At 39.4% G+C, this 23957-nt stretch overlaps 1 protein-coding gene across 8 annotated transcripts in view; it reads left to right on the top strand.

Annotated features, from left to right (window-relative positions):
- CDKAL1 (CDKAL1 threonylcarbamoyladenosine tRNA methylthiotransferase) overlaps positions 1 to 23957 on the top strand; it is a 661934-nt gene that overhangs the window by 38387 nt on the left and 599590 nt on the right. Inside the window, exon 1 of one of the 8 annotated variants that reach the window (XM_081245700.1) lies at positions 4657 to 5629. The exons of the other annotated variants lie outside the window; for them this stretch is intronic. Within the exon in view, the coding sequence (XP_081101826.1) occupies positions 5575 to 5629 (55 nt within the window). The 5' untranslated portion in view covers positions 4657 to 5574. Of the gene's footprint in view, positions 1 to 4656; positions 5630 to 23957 lie in introns of those variants that run through there. 8 annotated transcript variants of the gene reach the window in all.

Below are 23957 nucleotides of genomic sequence, written 5' to 3'. Positions count from 1 at the left end.
TGTAAAAATTTGTCTTTGAAAGACTTGTTTACAGTGAAATCTAATACTTGCCAGTGTCAGGTTATATCCCTAGGAGTTAAGTAAGGCTTAAATCCATTGCAGCTCTTTTGACCGATTCAGGTGACTTCCCTAGGCTTCCAGGGATCCTGTTGCTCAGGGTAATGTCTTCTCCAAGTGATACTGTAACTCGGAATAAGGGGGTGGAGAGAATAAGAGCTCCTGGTAGAAAGAAATACTTGATAGCGACTTTATTAGAAGTATAAAACAGTTTTCTCTTTTCTGAGGGATAATTGTTTTGGGAAAAATAAACTGTGCCTTACAGTTGGGCATTTTTTAGAAGATAGCTATCACCTGTTGGAGAGAGTGGATAGGTTGTATTTTAGCCCACTTTTTTCTTACTGAACTGTCACCATTGCATACTTGCTTTTCCTTGCCATGAATTTGGTTCTTTTTACCTGATATTTTATTTGTACGTTTTTCTGTTTCATATTACCTTGTTAGATTTTTCCCGCATTTTGTCAGATGAAGAACATTTATCACTGTTGATGTCTTCAGGACCATAAATATCTGTAACTCTTGTTTCGGGTGTTAGAGAGTAATGTTCTATTGCCTAAGATGCTACCAACTTGACCTCCAGTACATATTGATGTATTTCTGGAATGAATGTTCCTGTGATTCTTGCTTGCACATTACAGCTTTGATATTTGAAATCAGAACTGTGCAGTGTGCAGAGACAAAATGCACTCTTAAAATATTTGCATGATAATCTAAAGGACAAAAACATTTAGTAGGAGTGGTGGTAGAATGTTTCCAGGATCAACACTTGAATGCTGTGGGAGAAAAAAAAATTTTTTTAATGGATGGCAGGTGGCAGAATTGAAAAACAGGTTTTTATAATGGAAATGCTAAGAGTCTTAGCTATAGTGAATGGTATTGTTGCACTAGATATAGTAGATGTATTGCATTATCTTATCTAATCAGGCACTTTTGTTAGTCAAAGCTTCCCCTCCCCCCCCAATTAGTTTCAGCAGGCTTGCTGCAGAGAATGATTCCTCTCAACAATTTGAGCTACTTACAGAATTTTTGAGAGACTGAGGATATTATTTTATCTTTGTCAAGTTTTAACAGGTTTAATAAGCCTAAATTTATTTTATTAAAAATACTACTTTAAGCTAGGAAAGCAATTATAGGAAACAAGTCAGATGTATTCCAGATAAGAAGGGATATGACTTTGCCCCTCTAATGAACATCAGTAATGTTGGCTGCTTTCCTTTTTAAAATTTATTTATTTTTAATGTTACTATTTATATTTCACATTTAAGATTTGTTTTCAATACCCTTACTCTTAGAAAGGGGCTCAGGAAATTTTACTACATTTTATATAGTTGGTTTCCAATATCATTCTTATTTTAAAATTTTGTATAATTTCTAAAGGCTTTTTGTAAATAGGGGTCTGTAGTGTCTGTAAGTTGGGGAGGCTAGGAGGGGGAAGACCACACAGGAGCTGGGTTTAGTCACAGTGAGGAAGGCACTCTATAGTATGCTTAAAGGCAAAAGGACTCAATTATATTCTAAGAAAGTAGAACCTGTTGGTCTGTTCTGAGTAAAGAGAACACTGTCTGGGCAGGGTGGGGGTCAGTCGAAATAAAAGTGGGTAGTCGCCATTTGGGGATTTTAATCCAACAGGCAGGAGGCACTTTCTTTCTGCACATGCAGGCTGGAAATGCGTATAATCCTCCTCTGCCATCCTGGAGCATCAGCATCGTGTGGGGAGGGGGAAGGGGGGTAAGCTGTGGTTTGGTGATAGCTGTGACCCCTTTTTTTCTGTGTAATGTTGAGTGTTCTCGGTACAGAACGGACTGGTAAGTCTTGCGCAAGTCAAGGTTTAAGTTGAGGTCCCTGGGTAGTTAAGTAGTTCCAAGAATGTATTTGTTCAGTAGAACTCTTGAATAATTTAATGTGTGCCAGCTTGCTAGTGCTAGGAATACAACGATGACTAAAACACAGCCCATTCCTTTGAATACCTATCAGTCTAATGAGGCACATAACTATTTAGAACCATCAGAAGAGAATATTCACACATTCCCAATACCAAATCCACCTACCTGCATGAATTTGCTTCACCTCCCTACTCTGGTCCCTTCACTGCCCTTGATGAATGTCCATGAGCCCATCTGAGGCCAACTCTAATCACTACGCACTCACCCCCTCTCACCTGCTTGAGGGCATTGCTCCTGCAGTTTTCTCCTTCCTCCATTGAATTATTTTCCCTTTTTACTGGATCATTCCTATCCTCAAACATGCTATCTTAAAATAGTCTCCTTCCTTGACACCATATTTCTCTCCAACTATTCCATGTCCTTCTTCCTTCTTTGTAGGTGGCAAAAACTCCTTCTAAGCAGTTGTTTATACCTGCTGCTTCCCCTACTTTCCCCAACTTACTCCAGTCATGCCCCTTTACTACAAGTGCTTTTGTCCAGTTCATCAGTGACCTCTGTATGGCCAAATGCAACTGTCACGTTTCTGTCCTTGTAGTCTTTATCTGTTAGCATTTGACATAGCTGATCACCCTTTCCTTCTCGAAATACACTGACTGGGCTTCCCGGACACCACTCCATCTTGGTTACTGGTTCTCTTCCCATTTCACTGGCTGTTCCTTCAGTCAGTCATCTTTGTTGATTCATCCTCATTATTATGATATCTAAATGTTGGAGTGTCTCCAAGGTACTTTGTTTTACTTTCCCACCTATACTCATTTGGAATTTTATAGAGCGCCCCAGCTTTTAAGTACTCTCTATATGCTGACACTTCCCTAATATATATTTCTGAATCTAATCTTGCCTTTGAACCCTGGACTCTCTGCTTTATATCATTTGACCTTGGATTTTTAATAGACGTGTCTATTTAACATGTTTAAAACTCCTAATCTCCCCCACAAATCTGCTCCTCCACAGTCTTCCTATTTCAGTACAAGGAATCTACCTATGTCCTTTCAGTTACTTGGGCCCAAAATTTTGGAATCAAGGCTAACTACTCCTGTTTTCACCCCCCACATTGAATCTATCAGCAAATCCTGATGGCTCTACCTTGAAGACGTCCAGAGTCCTACCATTTTTATCACCCCCACCTAGACTACCATCTTGCTCTAAATCAGTGTCATTTTTTTTTTACCTAGATTATAGTAGTTGCCTGATTCATCTCCTTGCCTTCACCTGCACAATCTGTTTTCCACACAGCAGTCAGAGGTTCTTTGAATACCATCTTATTTTACTCTTCGGCTCAAATTTCACAATGCTGTCCAATAAAACTTTCTGCAATAATGGAAATATTCTGTTGTACATTGTCTGATATGGTTAAAACATTGTCTAATACGGTAGCCATTGGCCAGATGTGGCTATTCAGCACTTGAAATCTAGTTAGTGCAACCAAAGAACTGAACTTTAAATTTTATTTAATTTTAATGAATTTAAATATAAATAACTACATGAGTAAAAGCCAAAGTTTTTATCATGACTTTTGAGGTGTTAGGTGAACTGAACCCTTTTTATTTTTCTGATTTCATCTCCTACTACCACTGTCATCCTAATTTTTTCTTTGAACATACCAAATATGTGCTCACACTTGTTGTTCCCTCTGTGAGGAATGTTCTTCCTCCAGGTATCTACTTGTTCTGATCTTACATTTCAGGCTTTGTTCAAATAAATATTACCTTGTCAGAGAGTCTTTCCATGACTCCCCTATATAAAATAACATCCTTCCCTTCTCTCTACCTCTAATCTTCTATATTTCCTTTGAGTAATGATCACCACCTGTTAGACTTATTTGGTTGTGATCTGTGTCTTCCTCACTAGAATATAAGTTCTGTGAGAGCAGGGGCCCTCATGTCCCAATACAGTTGTAGCCCCAGAGCCTAGAACAGTTGTTGGCACTCAGCCAACTTCATTAACTTACTTAGTTAATGAATAAGTAATTGGAGTCAAGGTGATAAACTCTTGTTGACTTATGAATGAAGGCTTCTTATAGATACAAAGGAATGAGTAATGACTTCAGCCTCAGGACTAGGACTACCTTCATAGAACAGTGAAATTTGAATTAGGCCTTAAGGAATGAATAGAAAATTGTCTTATTTTAGAAGAGAGATTAAAATTTTGTGACTTAATCAATATTTTAGTTTTACCTTGTTTTCAACAATGCTGACATTTAGGCAACTCAGATGAGTACACAGGCCCTGTTGTGTGGTGGGCACTGTGCTGAGCCCTGCTGGTACAAAGAAGATTAATAAGATGTTCCTGCTTCCTTCAGGGAACTCACTGTATGTGCTATAGTGGTGTCCACTGATTAGAAATAGAGCAAAATAATGAAAAGTTCAAGTTCAGCTTTTTCTATTAGCATTTTAAATGGTATATTGATTATTGAATAATTAAGAGATTGACATATAAAAATATATTAAGAGAAGTGTCTATTTGATTCCATCAGCACCTATAGTGATCATTCCTCCTAGGAGCTGATCGGCTCCAAGCTGTTGTTGATAGGGATTATTAATTTTTTTTTCCCCCACCTCTCTCCTCTTTTTCTCATTATGGGATTGGGTTCTATAGAAAGCTCACCGGGACAGTAAAATTCATCAGTTGTCTGTGAACTTTCAAAAATTACAAATCTGAACTGTTAAGATTTTCATTGCAAGAGAGAAGTGCTAACTAGGTTTACAAGATAATCTTGGGTTGCTGCAGAATAGAGACTACGTGAATACTTGATGAATTTAATGCTTTTTAAAATCGAGTATAAATAAACTGAGGCAGTCTTAGTACCCTTTTCCAAGCATGTTGTGGTTCATTTAGGTGTTCTGGGTGATGGATGAGTGTTTCAAAAATACTTTCTTTTCTCCAACCCAAAGAGTATATTCCTCAAAGTCACCTTCAGCATCCTTCCCTCACCCAAGAAAACTCATCTTTCCTCCTAGCTGCCTGTGTTACTCTTATTTCTTTGAGCCCACCTTTGAATTTAGGACTTGTAAAATTATAAACATTTATAAATGTTTGATCTCTGTGTCCATGGAACAGCTTTAAAAATCTTCTTTAATCTCTGAGATGAGGCAGTCAAGAGTCAGGCATCTTCCATTATGGAATCTCTTTGAAGTTTTCTTTCTATTTCAGTTTTTCCCTCTAGCACTCCTACCTTCGGTGGCTCAGTGGTGGATTTTTTTCACTAAAACATTTTTTTCCCCTTTTGCTTAGGTCTCTTTGGCAGTCTTTCAGAAGTTCAGAGGCAAAATTAGTAAAATTAGGCTTTGAACTTTGTTTATTGTTTTCAAACTCCACTTCTCTACTAAGATAGTCTCTTGAGATAGAAAGAGATCTCCTTTTAAAATATTTTTGTCTATTTTACATGCTATTGCTGCTTCTGTTGGAGGTATAATAGCCCTAAAAACAAGCTGTTGTTTTCCTTGTCTAGACTAGAAAGCTCAATTAATCAAGATGTCTTGAGTCTAGCTACTATCCATTTTTGTTTTATAGGATTATACACTTTTTTGAAATCTGAAATCTTACGACACGGGATTTTCTTTTGTGGTTTTATATGAATCAAAAGCCTTGGTCCAGGGAACAATATGAAAACTCTCACTACAAAGAAGGTATCTTGTTATTTTTTCATTCAGGTAGCCCTACGTGAAATTTTTGGTGGTCTTTTTGTCTCACGAATATCTACTCTGCTGCACTGAGAAATTTGCTTTGCCTTTTGTTTTTGGATTCATATGTTTTGAATGTTCAGGGTAAATAGCATTAATCAGGGCTGTTAAATTACATGTATCTAATATCTTATATATACTTATGTTGGGCTTTTACTTCATTGATGGGTTTGCTTCTGCTTACTCCTTTATACTTAGTATTACACACACACATGCAGACACACACACATTCTAGTTTCATATTGCTTCCTATTTGATTTTAGATGTAATTGCTACTCTTACTGAAAGCCAGTGAAATTGAAAGCCAGTCGAAACTCTCTTTGTAAGAGAGTTTTTGTTTCTTTAATTCTGTAATTAATAATTATTGTTTCTCAAGTTTCCTTTGGCAGGTATTCTCATGGAACATTCCAGGGTCCTATAATACTCCTTGTTTGATTAGAAAATTATTCATTACTTGCCTCTCCATTCTTTAGGAAAATAGAGAGCCTCCCAGTTCACATCAGTGAGACTGAATTTCAGAAAAAGAATATACCACAAAAAATACTTATAAAATTATTTTATTAGGTGATTTTCTCTTATTTCAGTGAAATTTTAAGAATGAAGCCCAAATTTATGTTTTACAGTTTTTTTTTGTTTGTTTTTGCGGTACGCGGGCCTCTCACTGTCGTGGTCTCTCCCGTTGCGGAGCACAGGCTCCGGACGCGCAGGCTCAGCGGCCACAGCTCACGGGCCCAGCCGCTCCGCGGCATGTGGGATCCTCCGGGACCAGGGCACGAACCCGCGTCCCCTGCACCCGCAGGTGGACTCTCAACCACTGCGCCACCAGGGAAGCCCTGTTTTAGAGTTTTACAGAGTTAGTCGTTGACTGTAGAATCGCATTGTGTTATTTTAGACGATCCGAGGGGTGGTCTAGGAAAGCAGGTAAGAGTGTGTCATGGCAACAGGCTGCCTAAGTCCAAGAGCCACTTCATTACGTATTTAACGTGTCACCTTGAATAAGTTGTTTAACCTCTCTGTACCCAGTTTTCTCATCTTTAAATAGGGTGATAGTACCTATTCTATATGGTTGTTATGAATAATACATGAATTTAGATTAAAATATTTGGGACACTGAGAAGTGCATAAAAGTGTATTGAGAGGAAACAGTACTATAGTAATAGGCAGCTGCTGCTACTATTATTGTTGTTGTCTTTGTTATTAGTCTTAATAGACCTGTGTATGAATTCTTGCTTTGTCCTTGAAGAGTTATGCGACCCTCCCAGCTTACTTTACTTCACGTCTAAGTTTTCATCTCTAAAATGAAGATTGTATTATGTTGTACCTAATAAAAGGCATCATGAGGCATAGAGACGCATATCTAAATGATCTACAGTGATCTACAGGCAGAGGAGGGCGCCATAACTTTATTACTGGTAGTTGTAGTATTAGTATTTTTTTCTCTTGAAAACCCTGCCTGATATCTGTTTTCCTTTTTCCTGAATCTGTTGTAATGTTTCACTGCTAAATGGTTATCTAGAGAGTTTCCAGAAAGAGTAATGCTTTTGGGATTCAGGGGTTTAGACAGAATTGAAATAAATGTTGCTTAATTGCCGGCTGTGAGAGAAACATGGTGGGGACCATTATACTTTTCACCAGGGAGTGTGAGGATGTGAGTGCTGGGCCAACATTTCCCCCCTCCTTTATCTCCCATCTACTGTTCCTCCTCTCTGTCCAGTAATATCTGTTGTGAGGTGGTTATGACCGCTGGAGTTACGGTGCAGACACTGTGGTGCCTGCAGTATGAATCACAGTCCTTTTATTTTAGTGCTGGCATGGGGGCCACATAAAGCTGTAAAGGCATTAAAGGATTAAATGAGTTTCAGAGGTACTGTTAGAAAGATGAAGTTGAATTTCCTTAAATTCTTACATTTGTAATGGTTACAGCTACAAAAAGCATTGGAATAATCTGGAACCTAGGGAAGGCTGTGGTGTGGGCTAGTTTTGTAGCAGAATTCGCTTTTGCTAATGTCACATACTGATTTTCTTTTCCCCAGAAGGCAAAATTGTTTCTAAACTGAAACCTCAGCTTACTGAGCTTAATATTGATTTTGAGGGCTGTACAGTGATGACTGAAAAATAGGTTACAGCCATTTTTGAAGAGAGATTACGTTTGAACTTCTACATTAAGGATGGCACGTGCTGTGTGTCTGACACATCTTGCTGAAGCAAGTCATTAATGACTTGACCTCCTGTCACAAGCATAGACACATGTTTTAAATTCATAAATGGTGGCCCACTGAGAAACGTCTGCTGTGTTCATTAAAATATACATATGAAACTAGAATCAAATTAAACATTTCAAACAGCTCATTTTATTAACTCTTAATAATTAATTAGTTTTTAGCACTGAGAATAAAGGTAATTAAAACAGATTTACTACATGCTATAAGATTTCTGCCTCAGGAAGATGAAAGGGGACATTTATTTTTCATACACTTAAACATTGGCATTTCTGCTTTTATTCTCTGGGGCTTTTGTATATAACAAAAGAACTTACTGGGTTTTTTAAATGATAAAACTATAATTGTAAAATACCTTTAATGCTTTTAAGTCTACCTAAATCAATTGCAGTCTGTTGGAATGTTAAAATTCCACCTTTGACTTCTGCAGTTAATAAAAAGGTATTTTCTGCTACTGCGGGGTATTGTCACATCATTTTATTTACATTTTTCTTAATTTAATCTCTAGTATGATTTATATCTTTACATGGTTTAAAATACCTAAGACAGAAAAGGATTCACAGGCAAAGGTATGTTCCTATCTGAATTCCTTATTTGCTCTGGTCGCATATCCTCTCCAGGTGAAAACATTGATTAGTTTCTGTGTATCCTTCCATAGTTTCAAAAATGCAAACAAATACATGTCTCTGTCACATTAAAAAAGGTAGAAATCCAGACATATAAGGTAATAGATAATAAATGTTAGATGATAACTTGGAAAGAACAAAGTCACAGTATTGTGATACTTGGAAATCAGTTCATTCAGTTGTGTGTATCACCTTGCTCCCCTGTTATTTCAGGTTGAGTGTACGTGTTTGCTTCGTCTTCAGAATAGAAAGTTCCTGGAGAGGACCTACCCTTTCTGGAACTGTTTCTGTTTGACCCATCCTGTGCAAACTTACTCAGTCATGCAAACACTGTGTGCTTTATACAAATATTACCACCTGTATTTTTTATTTGTGTTTCTCAAAGGAGTTTTTGGTAAAATTTGCATAGTGATTCTGCTCATTCAGCTTTGTATATTGTTAAGAGTTCAAATGCTGTGGATATGAAAGACTATAGTGTGTATGCACCAAATAAAAAGGTACTGTGACAGGCAGTGTTCTCAGGATAACTCCGTCTCAGGTATTCAAATCTAATTTGAATATTGAATCTAGACCTATGATTATTAACCCAACTCCATTTACAGTTGATGGAAATTTGCATAAAATTGGTCTTCTAGATAGCTTAAGGTATAGTGAGCAAAATGTTAACTCCTTATTTATGTAGCATGTGCAGCTCTGACTGTCATGATGAAAAACTAATCTAAGCACATTTGGTTTACTGACAGTCTTTTCTGGAAATTAGCTGTGGTATCATGTCACAATGTCAGAAACATGTCTGACAGTTTTTGCCTTTTCATACTGGAAATGGTGGATAGCGTGTCTCAAATCCTAGAATCTGTGCTGTGTCAAATCCTCTCTGTGTGGATCTTGGTAGGCAGATCGTTCAGGAGAGGGGTACTGTGGCTTGATGTGCTTTATAATTTTGAAAGAAATTACACTCATTTTGTTCACTTTATATTGGCTCTTCCTTTATTTCTGGTGTTAACTGACAACTTCGCAAGCATTTGGTCTTTTTTGTTGTTGTTGTTGTGTAGAGAAGGTGATTCTTTTTATTAAATATTGAATGAGTGTATGCATGTGTAATGATTTACTGGAGGCAGCGAGCTTTTATAAATCTTTTCAGAGGAAGTTCCTGGCTATTTACAAAGGTTGATTACTTCTTAGAACAGTGATTGCCTGAGATTTGCAAAGGCAGAGGAAAATCACACCTCTTATTTTACCTTTCTCCATCTGTTAAACCTACTGTAAATATATTGGTAAGGGTGTCAGGCCATGGAATAGGCCTCTGTATTTGAACAGTTTGATCCTATCAATTTCATTGAAGTCATTATCCTCTGTAGGACCTCAGGATGATATCACTTTCGAGGTAGTGCCTAAACAAACCTCAGTCCTTAAGTAATGCAATTTTATTAAAATTTTTCTCCTTTTATTATGAGTAGTCTCTGTGCCTTTTAAAATAAGTTTTTTTTTTTTTTTTTTTTTTTGTGGTACGCGGGCCTCTCACTGTTGTGGCCTCTCCCATTGCGGAGCACAGGCTCCGGATGCACAGGCTCAGCGGCCATGGCTCACGGGCCCAGCTGCTCCGCGGCATGTGGGATCCTCCTGGACCGGGGCACGAACCCGTGTCCCCTGCATCAGCAGGTGGACTCTCAACCACTGCGCCACCAGGGAAGCCCCTACAATAAGTTTTTAATAAGATGGTAATTGCATAATAGTCAAGATATTTACTTTTAATTATAAAGTTTTGGCTGCCTTGAACAAATCTAATGATGTCCAAAAAAGCCTGAATGGATGGGTATATAAATGTAAAATATTTTGTAGCACTATTTGTACATTATTTCTGGCTAGTGTGCACCCCTTAGTGTATTTAAAATACTAGATTTGTAAAAATTCACTTTATGTACAATATTAGATTAGGATGTGTGTTACGTAAAGTGAGGCATGCCTCTATGAAACCTGGTATGTTTTTTTGTTCCCAAATTCTGTGGTGGGTGTGCTGAATGATAAACAGTCATGCTCTTAGTCAGATTGATCCTGGATCCCTTGAGGGAACTGGCAGTTTCCCTTGGATGGCATTGCTAAATCTCCGGTTTTCTTCCTGACTTGCTCCTCCTGTGGCCCACACTTAGGTCAGATTTCTGAGAAAACCTGTGCTATTGATGAATGCTTTGTACATGATTATAGAAGGCTCAGTACCTCTGAGAAAGAGCAGAAACATGTAATTAAATGCAAATGGTGGCAACTTGTTTAATTTTGAGTTAATGTGGGTTAATCCAGTGCCATTGATCACTTGGGGGTAGCACTACTTGGGGTCCATCTAATAAATATCATAATGATGGTTAGTTTTTCTTTTAGATAATAAATACTTGCTCTTCTCAAACATTAATTTATTAAGTTTGAGCAAACATTTTTTTGGAGAGAGGATGGTAAATGGTGATTAAAATTTTGGGTTTAATAAATGGAAGGAAAAGAAAAACCCTGAGAATTGATTTAAATTTGTCCTTGGAGAAGTGGGAGTGCTCAGAGCTTCTCTGGTAGTGAGCCGGTAGTTGATGGGGATGAAGATGATGACATAAGCAAAAATCTGGGAGCATCAAGCACAGGTAGACTAATAACACAGAGCTTACAAGTTTGCTTTGTGCTTATTGCACTGTAGAATTGTAATGGAGGAAAGGACTCTTGACAGCACTCAGCTGTCACATGTAATAATATAGCTAAGAAAACCGAGGCGCATAGAGAAATGGAGGACGTGTGCCAAGTTATGGAACTAGTTAGTGGCAGGTTGGATTCCAGGTCTTATTTGTTTAGCTCAGCACCTTTTCCTTCGCTACTCTCCTTACTTGTTTATTGGTTATACAGAATTATTATTGGGCTACCAGATGGTTAGGTGTGATCGAGAGAGGAGGTAGGAAGACCTAATGCAAAAGTTTATTTGGCAGTTCTGCTGCAGACCAGGGCTGCTGACAGTCAGTTAGTAACAGCAGCCAATGTAACACTGAGGGCTTGCCATATGAGAGGCACGGGGCAAAGAGCTTTACATGTACTTGCATGTAATCCTCAAAAGAGATCTGTGAGGTAGATAGCATTGTTATACTATTTTGTAGATGCAGAACTTAAGTCTTAAAGAGATGAAGTAATTTGCTAAAGATAAGTATCTACTGAGGGTAGGAGCGCAGATTTTTTTTTTGGCTGCATTGGGTCTTCTTCGTTGCTGCACATGGGCTTTCTCTAGTTGAGGCAAGCGGGGGCTACTCGTCCTTGCGGTGCGTGGGCTTCTAACTGTGGTGACTTCTCTTGTTGCGGAGCACGGGCTCTAGCCGCGTGGGCTTCAGTAGTTGCAGCACGCGGGCTCTAGAGCACAGGCTCTAGAACGCAGGCTCAGTAGTTGTGGCACACGGGCTTAGTTGCTCCACGGCATGTGGGATCTTCACGGACCAGGGATCGAACCTGAGTCCCCTGCATTGGCAGGCGGATTCTTAACCACTGCACCGCCAGGGAAGTCCCAGGAGCGCAGATTTGAACTCCTCTCATATCCCATTCTGCTTCCCATTGTATGTCAGTCGTATAAGGGAAGACCTTTGCAAAAATCCAAAGCCCTTTCCAGCTCTAACATCCAATGACCACTGAGTTTTAATTTCTTTTCTTTTCAATTATAATGTGAAAGTTAGCTTATTGGATCTCACTTTAGCTTCTAAGAGGTGAGACTCCTTCATGTGGTACAGAGTTCATTCAGGAAGGTCTGCCAACGCTTAGAAAGGGAGCAGTGAGGTTAGCTTGACATTATTTGGTCCTCAGGAGTTCAGACTTCCCCTCACTGGTTAGTGATTTCTTCCGGAAGTGGTTTTAAACCATCTTTAAAATGGCTTATTTACAGTCTTTTGAGGATTGATGGCAAGGGACATGTTACCTAACTTACTTTAGCTTTGAAAATTGGAATACTTACCTACCTTTTGTCTTCCTATATTTCCTTATTTCTCAGAGATTAGTGATGGATTCAGCAGCCTAATCTGTTTGTTCTGTCATTACCCTGGGATATCAGTCACCTGGGCTGGATTTGGAGCAGTGAGGCACTTGATGCTTCTTTCTCATCTTGACCTCAAATTCCTTTTAGCCATGTTTATTGTGTTCTTTTCTAACCTGAAGAAAATGGTCACACCCAGTTTCTCAAGGCAAGGAAGAAAAACTCAGTGACCATCTTTTCTCTGGGTCTCCTTTATTGCTTGGGACTATAGTCCTGTCATAGTGATGAAGTCTCAGCGGGGGCGGGGGATAGATTTAGGGAGTGGCATCCATTTGTTCCCACTGTGTTTGGAAACAGGGAGGGTACTGTGAGCAAAGGTTGTATTCTATGATTTTTTTCCTTCCTACTTTTCCTTTTTTCTCCTGATTATTTGCCTCTGGCAGACACTGGTAAGAATCACAGTGCAGACATCAAGGATTTGAAGGCAAATCTATGCCCTCTTCTGCAGATAATGATTCTTTGGAGAAATAGCTCCTGGCTTGTATTGGGCCTTGCTTGAGACTGAATACATAATCATGAGGTATCACGTGACCATGTGGCCTGAGCTTCCTACCATGAATTGGGTTTTGCCTAACCCATTTGGCCAGAGATTGGGAATGAACCAAAGCAATCTGTTATCAAATGGAAGTGGGATATAACAGACCAAATTTGGGCAGGTATGGAAGGTATAAGTATGTTGTATGAGTAGGTGGCTCCGATGTCTTCAGTGCCAACTTTTGTTCATTGCTGCTGCTTTTTCAGTCTATTCCTATGGCCTCCTTATGATCAGTTGAGCAAAGAAGAAAAAAACTTCAACCTGGTTTACAGATGAGTCCGCATGATACGCTGGCTTTCACTCAAAAGTAGATACTGCAGGGCTTCCCTGGTGGCGCAGTGGTTGAGAGTCTGCCTGCCGATGCAGGGGACACGGGTTCGTGCCCCAGTCCGGGAAGATCCCACATGCCGTGGAGCGGCTGGGCCCGTGAGCCATGGCCGCTGAGCCTGCGCGTCCGGAGCCTGTGCTCCGCAACGGGAGAGGCCACAACAGCGAGAGGCCCGCGTACCGCAAAAAAAAAAATAAAAAAGTAGACACTGCAGCACTAAAGCCCCACTCAAGACTAACCATGAATGACAGTGATGAAGGGAAGTCCCTACAGTGGGCAAACTTTGAGCAGTATATTTTGTTGCCTGCTCTGTTTGGAGTGGGAGATGACCAGAGATAAAGACCTACATTGATTAATGGGCAGTTGCTAATGTTTTGTCTAGAAGGAACAGAATCTGAAGATTGGTGACAAGGAAGTCTAGGGAAGAGGTGTGTGGATGGACCACTCTGAATATTCAGACTGTGAAGATTGTTAACCTTTCGAATGCCCACTGAAGTGCATCTACTCCAAAGAAGACTCTTACTAATGAGGTGGACAAAGCGATGTATTCTGTGGATGTCAGTTAGCCTCTTTCTCCGTCCACCCTGGGTCTTGCTCAGTTGGCCTATGAAAAAGTGGCTGTTTTGGCAGGGCTGGAGCGTTCATGGTTCAACAGTTCGGACTTTCTCATAACAAGGCTGACCTGGCTAATGTGATTGCTGAGTGCCTAATCTGCCAACAGCAGATTTACCATTGAGTCTCTGACATGGCACCATTCTCCAAGGGAACCAGCCAGCCATCTGCTGGTGGTTGATTATACTGGACCTCCTGTATCATGGAGAGGACAAAGATTTATCTTCACTGGACTATTCACATATTCTACATATGAATTTGCCTTTTCATCTATAATGGTTCTGCCAACACCACCATCTGGGTTCACAGAATACTTCATCCACTGTCATGGCATTCTGTGTTGCATTGCTTCTGATCAGAGCATTCATTCCACGGCAACATAGGTGTAGAATAGGCTCCTGTCCTTGGAATTAACTGGTTTTGCCACATACCCTATTACCTGAAAGTGGCTTACCTAATTGAAAGGTGGAATGGCTTACTGAATACTCCATTGCAGCACCAGTTGAGACAGTACTATGAAAGGATGGGGTTCTGCATTTCAGGATGCAATATATACTTTGAATTATATGGTTCTGTCTCTCTCATAGTTAGAATTCATGGCTCTGGGAATCAAGGATTGAAGTGAGAGTGGCATTTCTATTATATTTCTATTATACCTACCTGTTTTGGGAATACTGAGCTCTGCTGTTTTGGAGATCTTAGTCTCCAAGGGGAGAATGTTTCCACTAGGGGAAACAGCAGTGGCTCCACTGAATTGGAAGATGAAGTTACTACTTGGCCATTTTGGGGTCCTTGTGCCACTGAACCAACAGGCGGAGAAAAAAGAGGCTAACTTACTCGCCGGAGTGATCGATCTTGATTACCAAGGGGAAATTGGGTTACTGTTATATTATGGCATCAAGGAGACAAAATCTGGAATCCAGGGGGTTTTGGGGGCGTTCCTCTTAATATTTTGATTCACAGTAGTAAAGGTTAATGGAAAACTATGTCAGCCAAAAAAGGGCAGAATGATTAATGACTCAGATCTTTTAAGAATGAAGGTTTGGGGACTTCCCTGTCGGTCCAGTGGTTAAGACTTGGTGCTTTCACTGCAGGGGGCGTGGGTTCGGTCCCTGGTCAGTGAACTTGATCTTGCATGCCATGTGTTGCAGCCAAAAATAAAAAAATAAAAAGAACGAATGTTTGAGTCACTCTGCCAGATAAAGAACCCAGAGCTGCTGAGATAGTTTAATCTCTAGAGCTTCAATTTTTTTTTTTTTTTGGTTTGGTTTTGGTTTTGGTTTTTCAGGTCTATGTTTAATTTCTTGAACATATGTAATATAGTTATAATAACTTTTTAATGTTTCTGTCTGCCAATTGTGATGTCTGTGTTAATTCTGGGTCAGTTTTGATTTGTGGATTTTTCTCCTCATTATGGGTTTATTTTTCTTAGTTTTTGCATGCCTGGTAATTTTTAATTAGATGCTAGACATTGTAAATTTTACCTTGTTGGATGTGGGTATTTTCGTATTCCTGTAAATATTCTTGAGCTTTGTTATGGGATCCAGTTAAGATACTTGGAAGCAGTTTGATCCTCTTGAGCATGACCAGAGCCATGCTTGGTCAAAGGCTGTGCTGAGGCAAGACCCTTCTGTGTACTCTACCCAGTGTCCCATGAATCATAAAGTTTTTCCATCTGGCTGGAGAGGACAGGCATTATTCCCAACCCTGAGTGAGCTTTGGGCACTGTTACCTCCATGCTTTTGAGATTGTTCTTTCCCTAAATTTGGCTTGTTTCCTCACATGTTTGCACTTATCAATACTCAGCTGGGTATTTGAAGAGCACCTTCTGCAGACCTCTGGAATTCTCTTGCTTTGTAGCTTTCTTCTTTCCAGTTCTCTGTCCTGCAAATCATAGCAAACCTTGGTTTCCCCAGACCCTTAACTCTTAATTTGGATTCCTCTGGACTGTCTTGGTCAAATACAACTCAGACTGGAAACTCTGTGAGGGCAATAAGCTTGGGGCAATTGAGAACCCATCTCATTTGTATCCCCTCTCTCAGGGGTCATTCATTGTCCTTCACAGTGTGATGTTCAGTATCTTAAAAACCATTGTTTTATATATTTTGCATGTTTTTGTGGTTGTTTCAGGTGGGAGCTTTTAGTATAGTGTTTGAGACCACATATTCATGTAACATTTAATAGGCTAGGATTAAACAGAACAAAACATAGTGATTATTTAGAAAGTAAAAGTAAACCTTTCTGCATACTGGGAGCCTGTTTTTTTTTTTTTTTTTTGCGATACGCGGGCCTCTCACTGTTGTGGCCTCTCCCGTTGCGGAGCACAGGCTCCGGACGCGCAGGCTCAGCGGCCATGGCTCACGGGCCCAGCCGCTCCGTGGCATGTGGGATCCTCCCGGACCGGGGCACGAACCCGTGTCCCCTGCATCGGCAGGTGGACTCTCAACCAGTGCGCCACCAGGGAAGCCCGGGAGCCTGTTTTTAGCCATTTATAACCACTTCTTAATCATGGCAAGATACATTGTTATTGAAGATTTGTGTGTGTCCAGAGTTTTTCTTTATAAATTGTAGAACATAGAGAAGAGAGAAGGCAGATAAGATTGACCTGATTTTCTCTGTAGGTTTGTGTTCGAAGGGAGGCTGAATGTATAGAATTTCAAGGTGATAGAGAAGTAGAGTTTATCTGAGCACAAAGAATCATTTGTAAATAAATGCAGGATGAAAAAAGCAAAGAATCAAAAGAGCAGCTTTTAAAGCCCAGTATTCCTAAGGTCTTGTCTTCACGATATGTTTCTGTTTGTTACTTATTGATTTGAGATCTGTTTCATGTATGTTGAATTTATCAGGCTGCAGGAGTTGATCCACACATGCTGCAGAAAAGTTGAGTAAGAAATGGGAGAGCAAAAAGCTAACTTTCATGAAACTTTTCATAGAATCGATTTCAATTCAGGGTGAAAATGGCAAAACCCTGTGGCTCCCAGTACGGTTTTGAAGGGTACTCTGGCTGTTGGTGAGATTTTTATGAAATGAGGTGTTTATTTCTTTGGCTTCTTTTTGCCTTAGTCTATGCCAGGTGCTTTACATATATTATCTCATCTTTTTCTCTTGACAAATCCTGCGAGGTACTTGGTATTAATCTCGTTTTAAAGGTGGAGATTTTTGAGGCATATAAGGACTTAGGTAGTTTGTTTAAGGTCACTGCTAGTAAGTGAGCAGGGATTGTGCCTGGAACTTTGACTCATAGGCAAGTATTCTTTATACTTCATCACATGGGTTGTGTGTTCATAGTTGCTTTTTCTGAAGTTAATACACGAAGACTTTCTTCCTTAGGTAGAGAGCACAAACTGAAGAACTGAAGGTAGTTCGCAGGTTATCTCAGTTTCTTCTGGTCATAAAAAGGGAAGTATAGACTGAGTAGCCTGTCTAACCCAGGTTTTGTGTTTTCCCTGTTCTGACTAATGTACTTTTTGTTGAAATGCCCACACTCCTTTTGTTGAAATGGCCATATTTATAAATAAAATAGTTACATAATTTTAAATACATACTTTAAACAGTTAATTATACATTCTTGTAAATGATCTGTGATAGATTTTTGTATCACGGAACACTTGGAGTCATAATGTTGGTATTACAGAAGAAAGGTTCAGAGAGTCCCTTTCCCAAATAAAATCATCTGATCCCGAAGCACAGTTAAATAACACTATAAAAACAGAGTTATGATGACAGGGGGTGGTGGCTACCCTTTTTTCTTGAGAAGGCAGTGGTTCTAAGAATAGAGTTGAATACATTCAATGCCAGCATGTATTCTTTTGTTTAAGCCTATTGCATTATGAAGAATGTTAAATAATGTTATACTGAAATAGCTCTTAATAGATAGCTCATAGTACTTGAAGTCTAAGTGTGTTCTGTTGTTCTTGAAATAAATTAACGTATGTGTAGTAGATATCACCATGTGGACAGACAGAAGGTTACTGAAGAACGGAGAAGTTTAGTGCTCGTCATATAAATGATATTATTGCTTCTGGTAATGTCTAAAGCCTGTGGCCAAAGTTGAAAAGTTCTTGAACTAATAAAAATAATTCTCATTGTTTGATTGTGAGAGTGATATTGGCAATTGTATACTTTTGTTTTCTTTGGTATATTCTGTATACTTTAGGAAATTAAAAAATTTAAGAAATTGAAGATCTTCTTTTTTTAGTACTTTTTAGGTTTGTTCCGGGTTCCAAGTAGGTATCAGTTTATATAACTGCACTGTACTGTGTTTTACTCCATCTAAAAACAAACAAGTAAATAAAATCCATTGTGTTATATCCCTGACAAAAACACTATTTTGTTGCTGGCATATGGTTAGTCATTAGTTGTATTCAGTACCATACCTTCCTCATTTAATGGCACTATCTGTTAAAACTATGACTGATACCAGTAGAGAGAAAGCCAATTATTTTTTAGTTTGTGAACGTGGAGTAAATGAGAGTATTTCTGAAGTTGCCTGCAGTCAAGTACTTTACAAGTGGCTTAGTCAAACAATTGGAGCTAGTGCTACCTTGGGAAACCAGATCAGGAAAGAACATGATTTAGCGTCTTTACGTACTCTTAGCAAGGGGTCATGCGTTATAAAAAAATAAATAACAATTGATTAAGTTATTCAAAAAGATTTGCATGATATGCTTTTTTTTTTTTTTTTTTTTTTTTTTGCGGTACGCGGGCCTCTCACTGTTGTGGCCTCTCCCGTTGCGGGGCACAGGCTCCTGACGCGTAGGCTCAGCGGCCACGGCTCATGGGCCCAGCCGCTCCACGGCATGTGGGATCTTCCCGGACGGGGGCACGAACCCGTGTCCCCTGCATCGGCAGGCGGACTCTCAACCACTGCGCCACCAGGGAAGTCCGATATGCTTTTTTTTTAATGCTGTTAAACCACTGGTGTTTGTGGTTTGCAATTGCAGCTAGCGTGCTGAGGGTTGGAAAAGGTGTTCTCACAATGAGGCAAAAACCTTTACAAGAATGATTTTTCACAGACTAGGATTTAGGACAATTTTGTACAGTAAAATAACTCTTAAAATTGTTAGACATTTATAAGTTGTTCCTTTTCATGTCTATGACTCTGTTCTGAAATAAAGTTTTGCACTGCATGTGTGAGGCTGTAGCATACATTACAGGCCTTGCTGGGGTTGGGGAGACACTTATTTGTTCCTCACGGCCCTGTGTGTCGGCGGGGGCGGTAAGTGTATGTGCTGTGACTCTTTTGCTCCCTCCACCTGGGCTCTTGGAACGGTTTTATTATTATTATTTTTTAGTAGTTTTGACTTTGAAATTACTTACGGTTGTGTTTTTGTCTGGTGTCCTCTTTACCCACTCTTCCTGCCCAGGCTCATTAAAGGACCAATAAGCAATAATCAGGTTAGGGTTTTCCATCCCTCTCTCTCCCCGTCCTTTTCCCCTTTCTCCCTTCTGTGAGTAAATCTTATCCAGATGATGAAAACAAAAATTAAGAAAATATAAAAGGTAGGGAAATATGGCAACAAAATGCAACTTTGACTTAGAATCAGTCTTAAATAATTGTGTCAGAAGAGGTCTGTGGGGCTTCCCTGGTGGCGCAGTGGTTGAGAGTCCGCCTGCCGGTGCAGGGGACACGGGTTCGTGCCCCGGTCCGGGAGGATCCCACGTGCCACGGAGCGGCTGGGCCCGTGAGCCATGGCCGCTGAGCCTGCATGTCCGGAGCTGTGCTCCGCAACGGGAGAGGCCACAACAGTGAGGGGCCTGTGTACCACAAAAAAAAAAAAAAAAAAAAAGAGGTCTGTGGTAGCATGACTGAACATGTTTCATACTTTTTGGAATGGGCATAATTTTTTAGACTGAAAATGATTTTCCCTCAGATCTTTGAGGCATTCTTTCCTTTTAGAATTCAGTCTATTTTTTTTAACATCTTTATTGGAGTATAATTGCTCTACAATGGTGTGTTAGTTTCTGCTTTATAACAAAGTGAATCAGCTATACATGTACATATATCCCCATATCTCCTCCCTCTTGTGTCTCCCTCCCTCCCACCCTCCCTATCCCACCCCTCTAGGTGGTCACAAAGCACCGAGCTGATCTCCCTGTGCTATGTGGCTGCTTCCCACTAGCTATCTATGTTACATTTGGTAGTGTATATGTGTCCATGCCACTCTCTCACTTCATCCCAGCTTACCCTTCCCCCTCCCTGTGTCCACAAGTCCATTCTCTACGTCTGCGTCTTTATTCCTGTCCTGCCCCTAGGTTCTTCAGAACCTTTTTTTTTTTTTTTAGATTCCATATATGTGTGTTAGCATACGGTATTTGTTTTTCTCTTTCTGACTAACTTCACTCTGTATGACAGACTCTAGGTCCATCCATTTCACTACACATAACTCAATTTCGTTTCGTTTTATGGCTGAATAATATTCCATTGTATATATGTGCCACATCTTCTTTATCCATTCATCTGTCGATGGACACTGAGGTTGCTTCCATGTCCTGGCTATTGTAAATAGAGCTGCAGTGAACATTGTGATACATGACTTTTTTTGAATTATGGTTTTCTCAGGGTATATGCCCAGTAGTGGGATTGCTGGGTTGTATGGTAGTTCTATTTTTAGTTTTTTAAGGAACCTCCATACTGTTCTCCATAGTGGCTGTATCAATTTGCATTCCCACCAACAGTGCAAGAAGGTTCCTTTTTCTCCACACCGTCTCCAGCATTTATTGTTTGATGATGGCCATTCTGACCCATGTGAGGTGATACCTCAGTGTAGCTTTGGTTTGCATTTCTCTAATGATTAGTGATGTTGAGCATCCTTTCATGTATTTGTTGGCAATCTGTATATCTTCTTTGGAGACATGTCTATTTAGGTCTTCTGCCCATTTTTGGGGTTGTTTCTTTTTTTGATACGGAGCTGCATGAGCTGCTTGTAGATTTTGGAGATTAATCCTTTGTCAGTTACTTCATTGGCAAATATTTTCTCCCATTCTGAGGGTTGTCTTTTTGTCTTGTTTATGGTTTCCTTAGCTGTGCAAAAGCTTTTAAGTTTCATTAGGTCTCATTTGTTTATTTTTGTTTTTACTTCATTTCTCTAAGAGGTGGGTCAAAAAGGATCTTGCTGTGATTTCTGTCATAGAGTTTTCTGCTTATGTTTTCCTCTAAGAGTTTTTTAGTGTCTGGCCTTATATTTAGGTCTTTAATCCATCTTGAGTTTATTTTTGTGTATGGTGTTAGGGCGTGTTCTAATTTCATTCTAGAATTCAGTCTAATAGTTAAGAAGTCTGATGACAATCTGGTTTTTTCTCTCTCTAGGTATCTTTTCTTTCTTTTATTTTATTATTTATTTTAATAATATTATAATTTACTTATTATAAATATTATAATATTTATAATATTGCGTTGGGTCTTTGTTGCTGCACATGGGCTTTCTCTAGTTGTGGTGAGCAGGGGCTACTCTGGTTGCGGTGCGCGGGCTTCTCATTGCAGTGGCTTCTCTTGTTGTGGAGCATGGACTCTAGGCGCGTGGGCTCAGTAGTTGTGGCGCATGGGCTTAGTTGCTCTGTGGCATGTGGGATCTTCCCAGACCAGGGCTGAAACCCGTGTCCCCTGCATTGGCAGGTGGATTCTTAACCACTGCGCCACCAGGGAAGTCCCTGTAGTTATCTTTTTTTTTTTTTTTTTAGAAAACATTTAGGGCCTTATCTTTAGCCTCAGTGTGAAATAGTAGAAGGGTATTTCCAGGTGTGGGTGATTTTTTAGTTACCATACTTAGCACTCTATCAGACAGAAGGTTCCTGTCTTAGCTCTAAAAAGTTTTAAATTTTATTCTTTATTTCCATACCTTTATTTTCTTTGTCTTTTTCTGGCAATCCTATTATATGTGTTAGTCTTTGTGGACTGAACTTCTTTGCCTTTTAACTTTTCTTTCTTATTTTCTGTTTGTCTTTTTGCTGTACTTTCTGGAATTTCCTTGACAATGATACACTAAAAAATACCTGGTAACAGTTAATTTTAGTGCATATTTAAAAATCCCCCCCAAAATAAATAAAAATAAATATCCATATGTGCATTAATTATACCTAAAGAAATCTGTATTCAGCATTCCACATTTTCATGCAGATTGTTAATATACTGTTGAATTTATATATACATATACAATGTTAGTTTTGTATGCTACCGATGACCACCTCTTTGTTTTATCAGGAGTAACTTCTGGACTCACCTTTCATGTCTCTCTGGAATTTTCCCTCATTTCTTTGCTGTAGATTGCTTTCTTTTAACCACTTAACTGCCTTTGCTTTTGTTGCCTCCTTTCTAACCTGAGAAAGTATGTTAGTGCACATCTACCCACCCCAGAATAATTTTCTTCCAGTTGTGACCATTTCATCATCTGACTTTAGTGTAGACAAAGACTACAGGCAAACCATGCAGTGTTCCTTGATGATATGGACTAGTAAATAGAATGAGCAGTTGGTTGTGCCTGCTACCTCTGTGGATGTAGGAGGAATTCTAATAGTCGGCATGAGAGCAAATTAGAGATTATTTTAAAGTGATAGTATCATTTTCAGGAGGCTAACTTCTTGTTAGTATATTTTGGATAGGTGAGGCTTTCTCTGTGGCCCAGGACCAAGACATTTGTTTTGTATTTCAGTTTTAAACTAACAGTGTATGTAACCAAGACTCTGGTGTTTACTATTACTGTCATGTTTTTGGATCAGAGCTAGAACATTAAAAAAAATGTTTTTGAATGGATAATTTATTCACATGGCACAAAATTCAAAAGGAACAAAAGGGTATAAAGTACTGTCTCCATCCGTTTCAACTAATAAGTCTTTCTGAAGAAATCCAGTGTTAAAATTTCTCTTTCTCTGTGTAAAGAAGGAGATGGGATTGTAAGGATAAATGTACATACATAATCACACATACACACATATAAACATACATATGTTTTTTGCCTCCTCCTTTTACCTAAAAGCTAGCATATAATACACATGGTTTTGCACCCTTTTCATTTAACAATATGATTTGGTGATCATTTTCTACCAGTTCATTACAAATTTCCTTATTTTTAAAAAAAATTTATTTATTTATTTATTTATTTTTGGCTGTGTTGGATCTTCGTTTCTGTGCGAGGGCTTTCTCTAGTTGTGGTGAGCGGGGGCCACTCTTCATCGCGGTGCGCGGGCCTCTCACTGTCGTGGCCTCTCTTGTTGTGGAGCACAGGCTCCAGACACGCAGGCTCGGTAGTTGTGGCGCATGGGCCTAGTTGCTCCGCGGCATGTGGGATCTTCCCAGACCGGGGCTTGAACCCGTGTCCCCCTGCATTGGCAGGCAGATCCTCAACCACTGCGCCACCAGGGAAGCCTGAAATTTCCTTATTTTTTGAAGTAGTATTGTATTCTGTTTTACAGACATAGGATAATTTTTTTAACCAGACCTTTCATTCTAGACATTCAGTAGATACTGCCAAATTGCTTCCTTTGCTAATCTGATGAATGAAAAGTGATATTTTAGTGTTGTTGCATTTCTCATAAGAGCTATTTATATCTTCTTTTCTGTGACCTATCCATGTCCCTTTATCATTTTTCCATTGGGTGATGCTTATTAATTTGTAGGCCGTCTCTGTTTGGGAAAGTAATCCTTTGTGATATTATTTCCAGATTGTCCCCTCTTTGTTGTATTTGTTGTTTATGGTTGCTTTTGCCATGAAGAAAGTAATTATTTTTTATACAGTTGACGTTATCAGTTTTCTTTTATTCCAAGATGATGACCGTAATTCTCTCATCATTTCTGCTGTGAATTTTTTTTAAAGGCTCATGTCTTTTTTTAAAAAAAATTTATTTATTTATTTTTGTCTGCGTTGGGTCTTTGTTGCTGCACGCAAGCTTTCTTTAGTTGCGGCGAGTGGCGTCTACTCT

This window comes from Mesoplodon bidens (assembly GCF_964165515.1).
Source record: "Mesoplodon bidens genome assembly, chromosome: 10".
In the NCBI taxonomy this organism is placed as follows: Eukaryota; Metazoa; Chordata; class Mammalia; order Artiodactyla; family Ziphiidae; genus Mesoplodon; species Mesoplodon bidens.
This window is presented reverse-complemented; position numbering and strand designations above follow the sequence as displayed.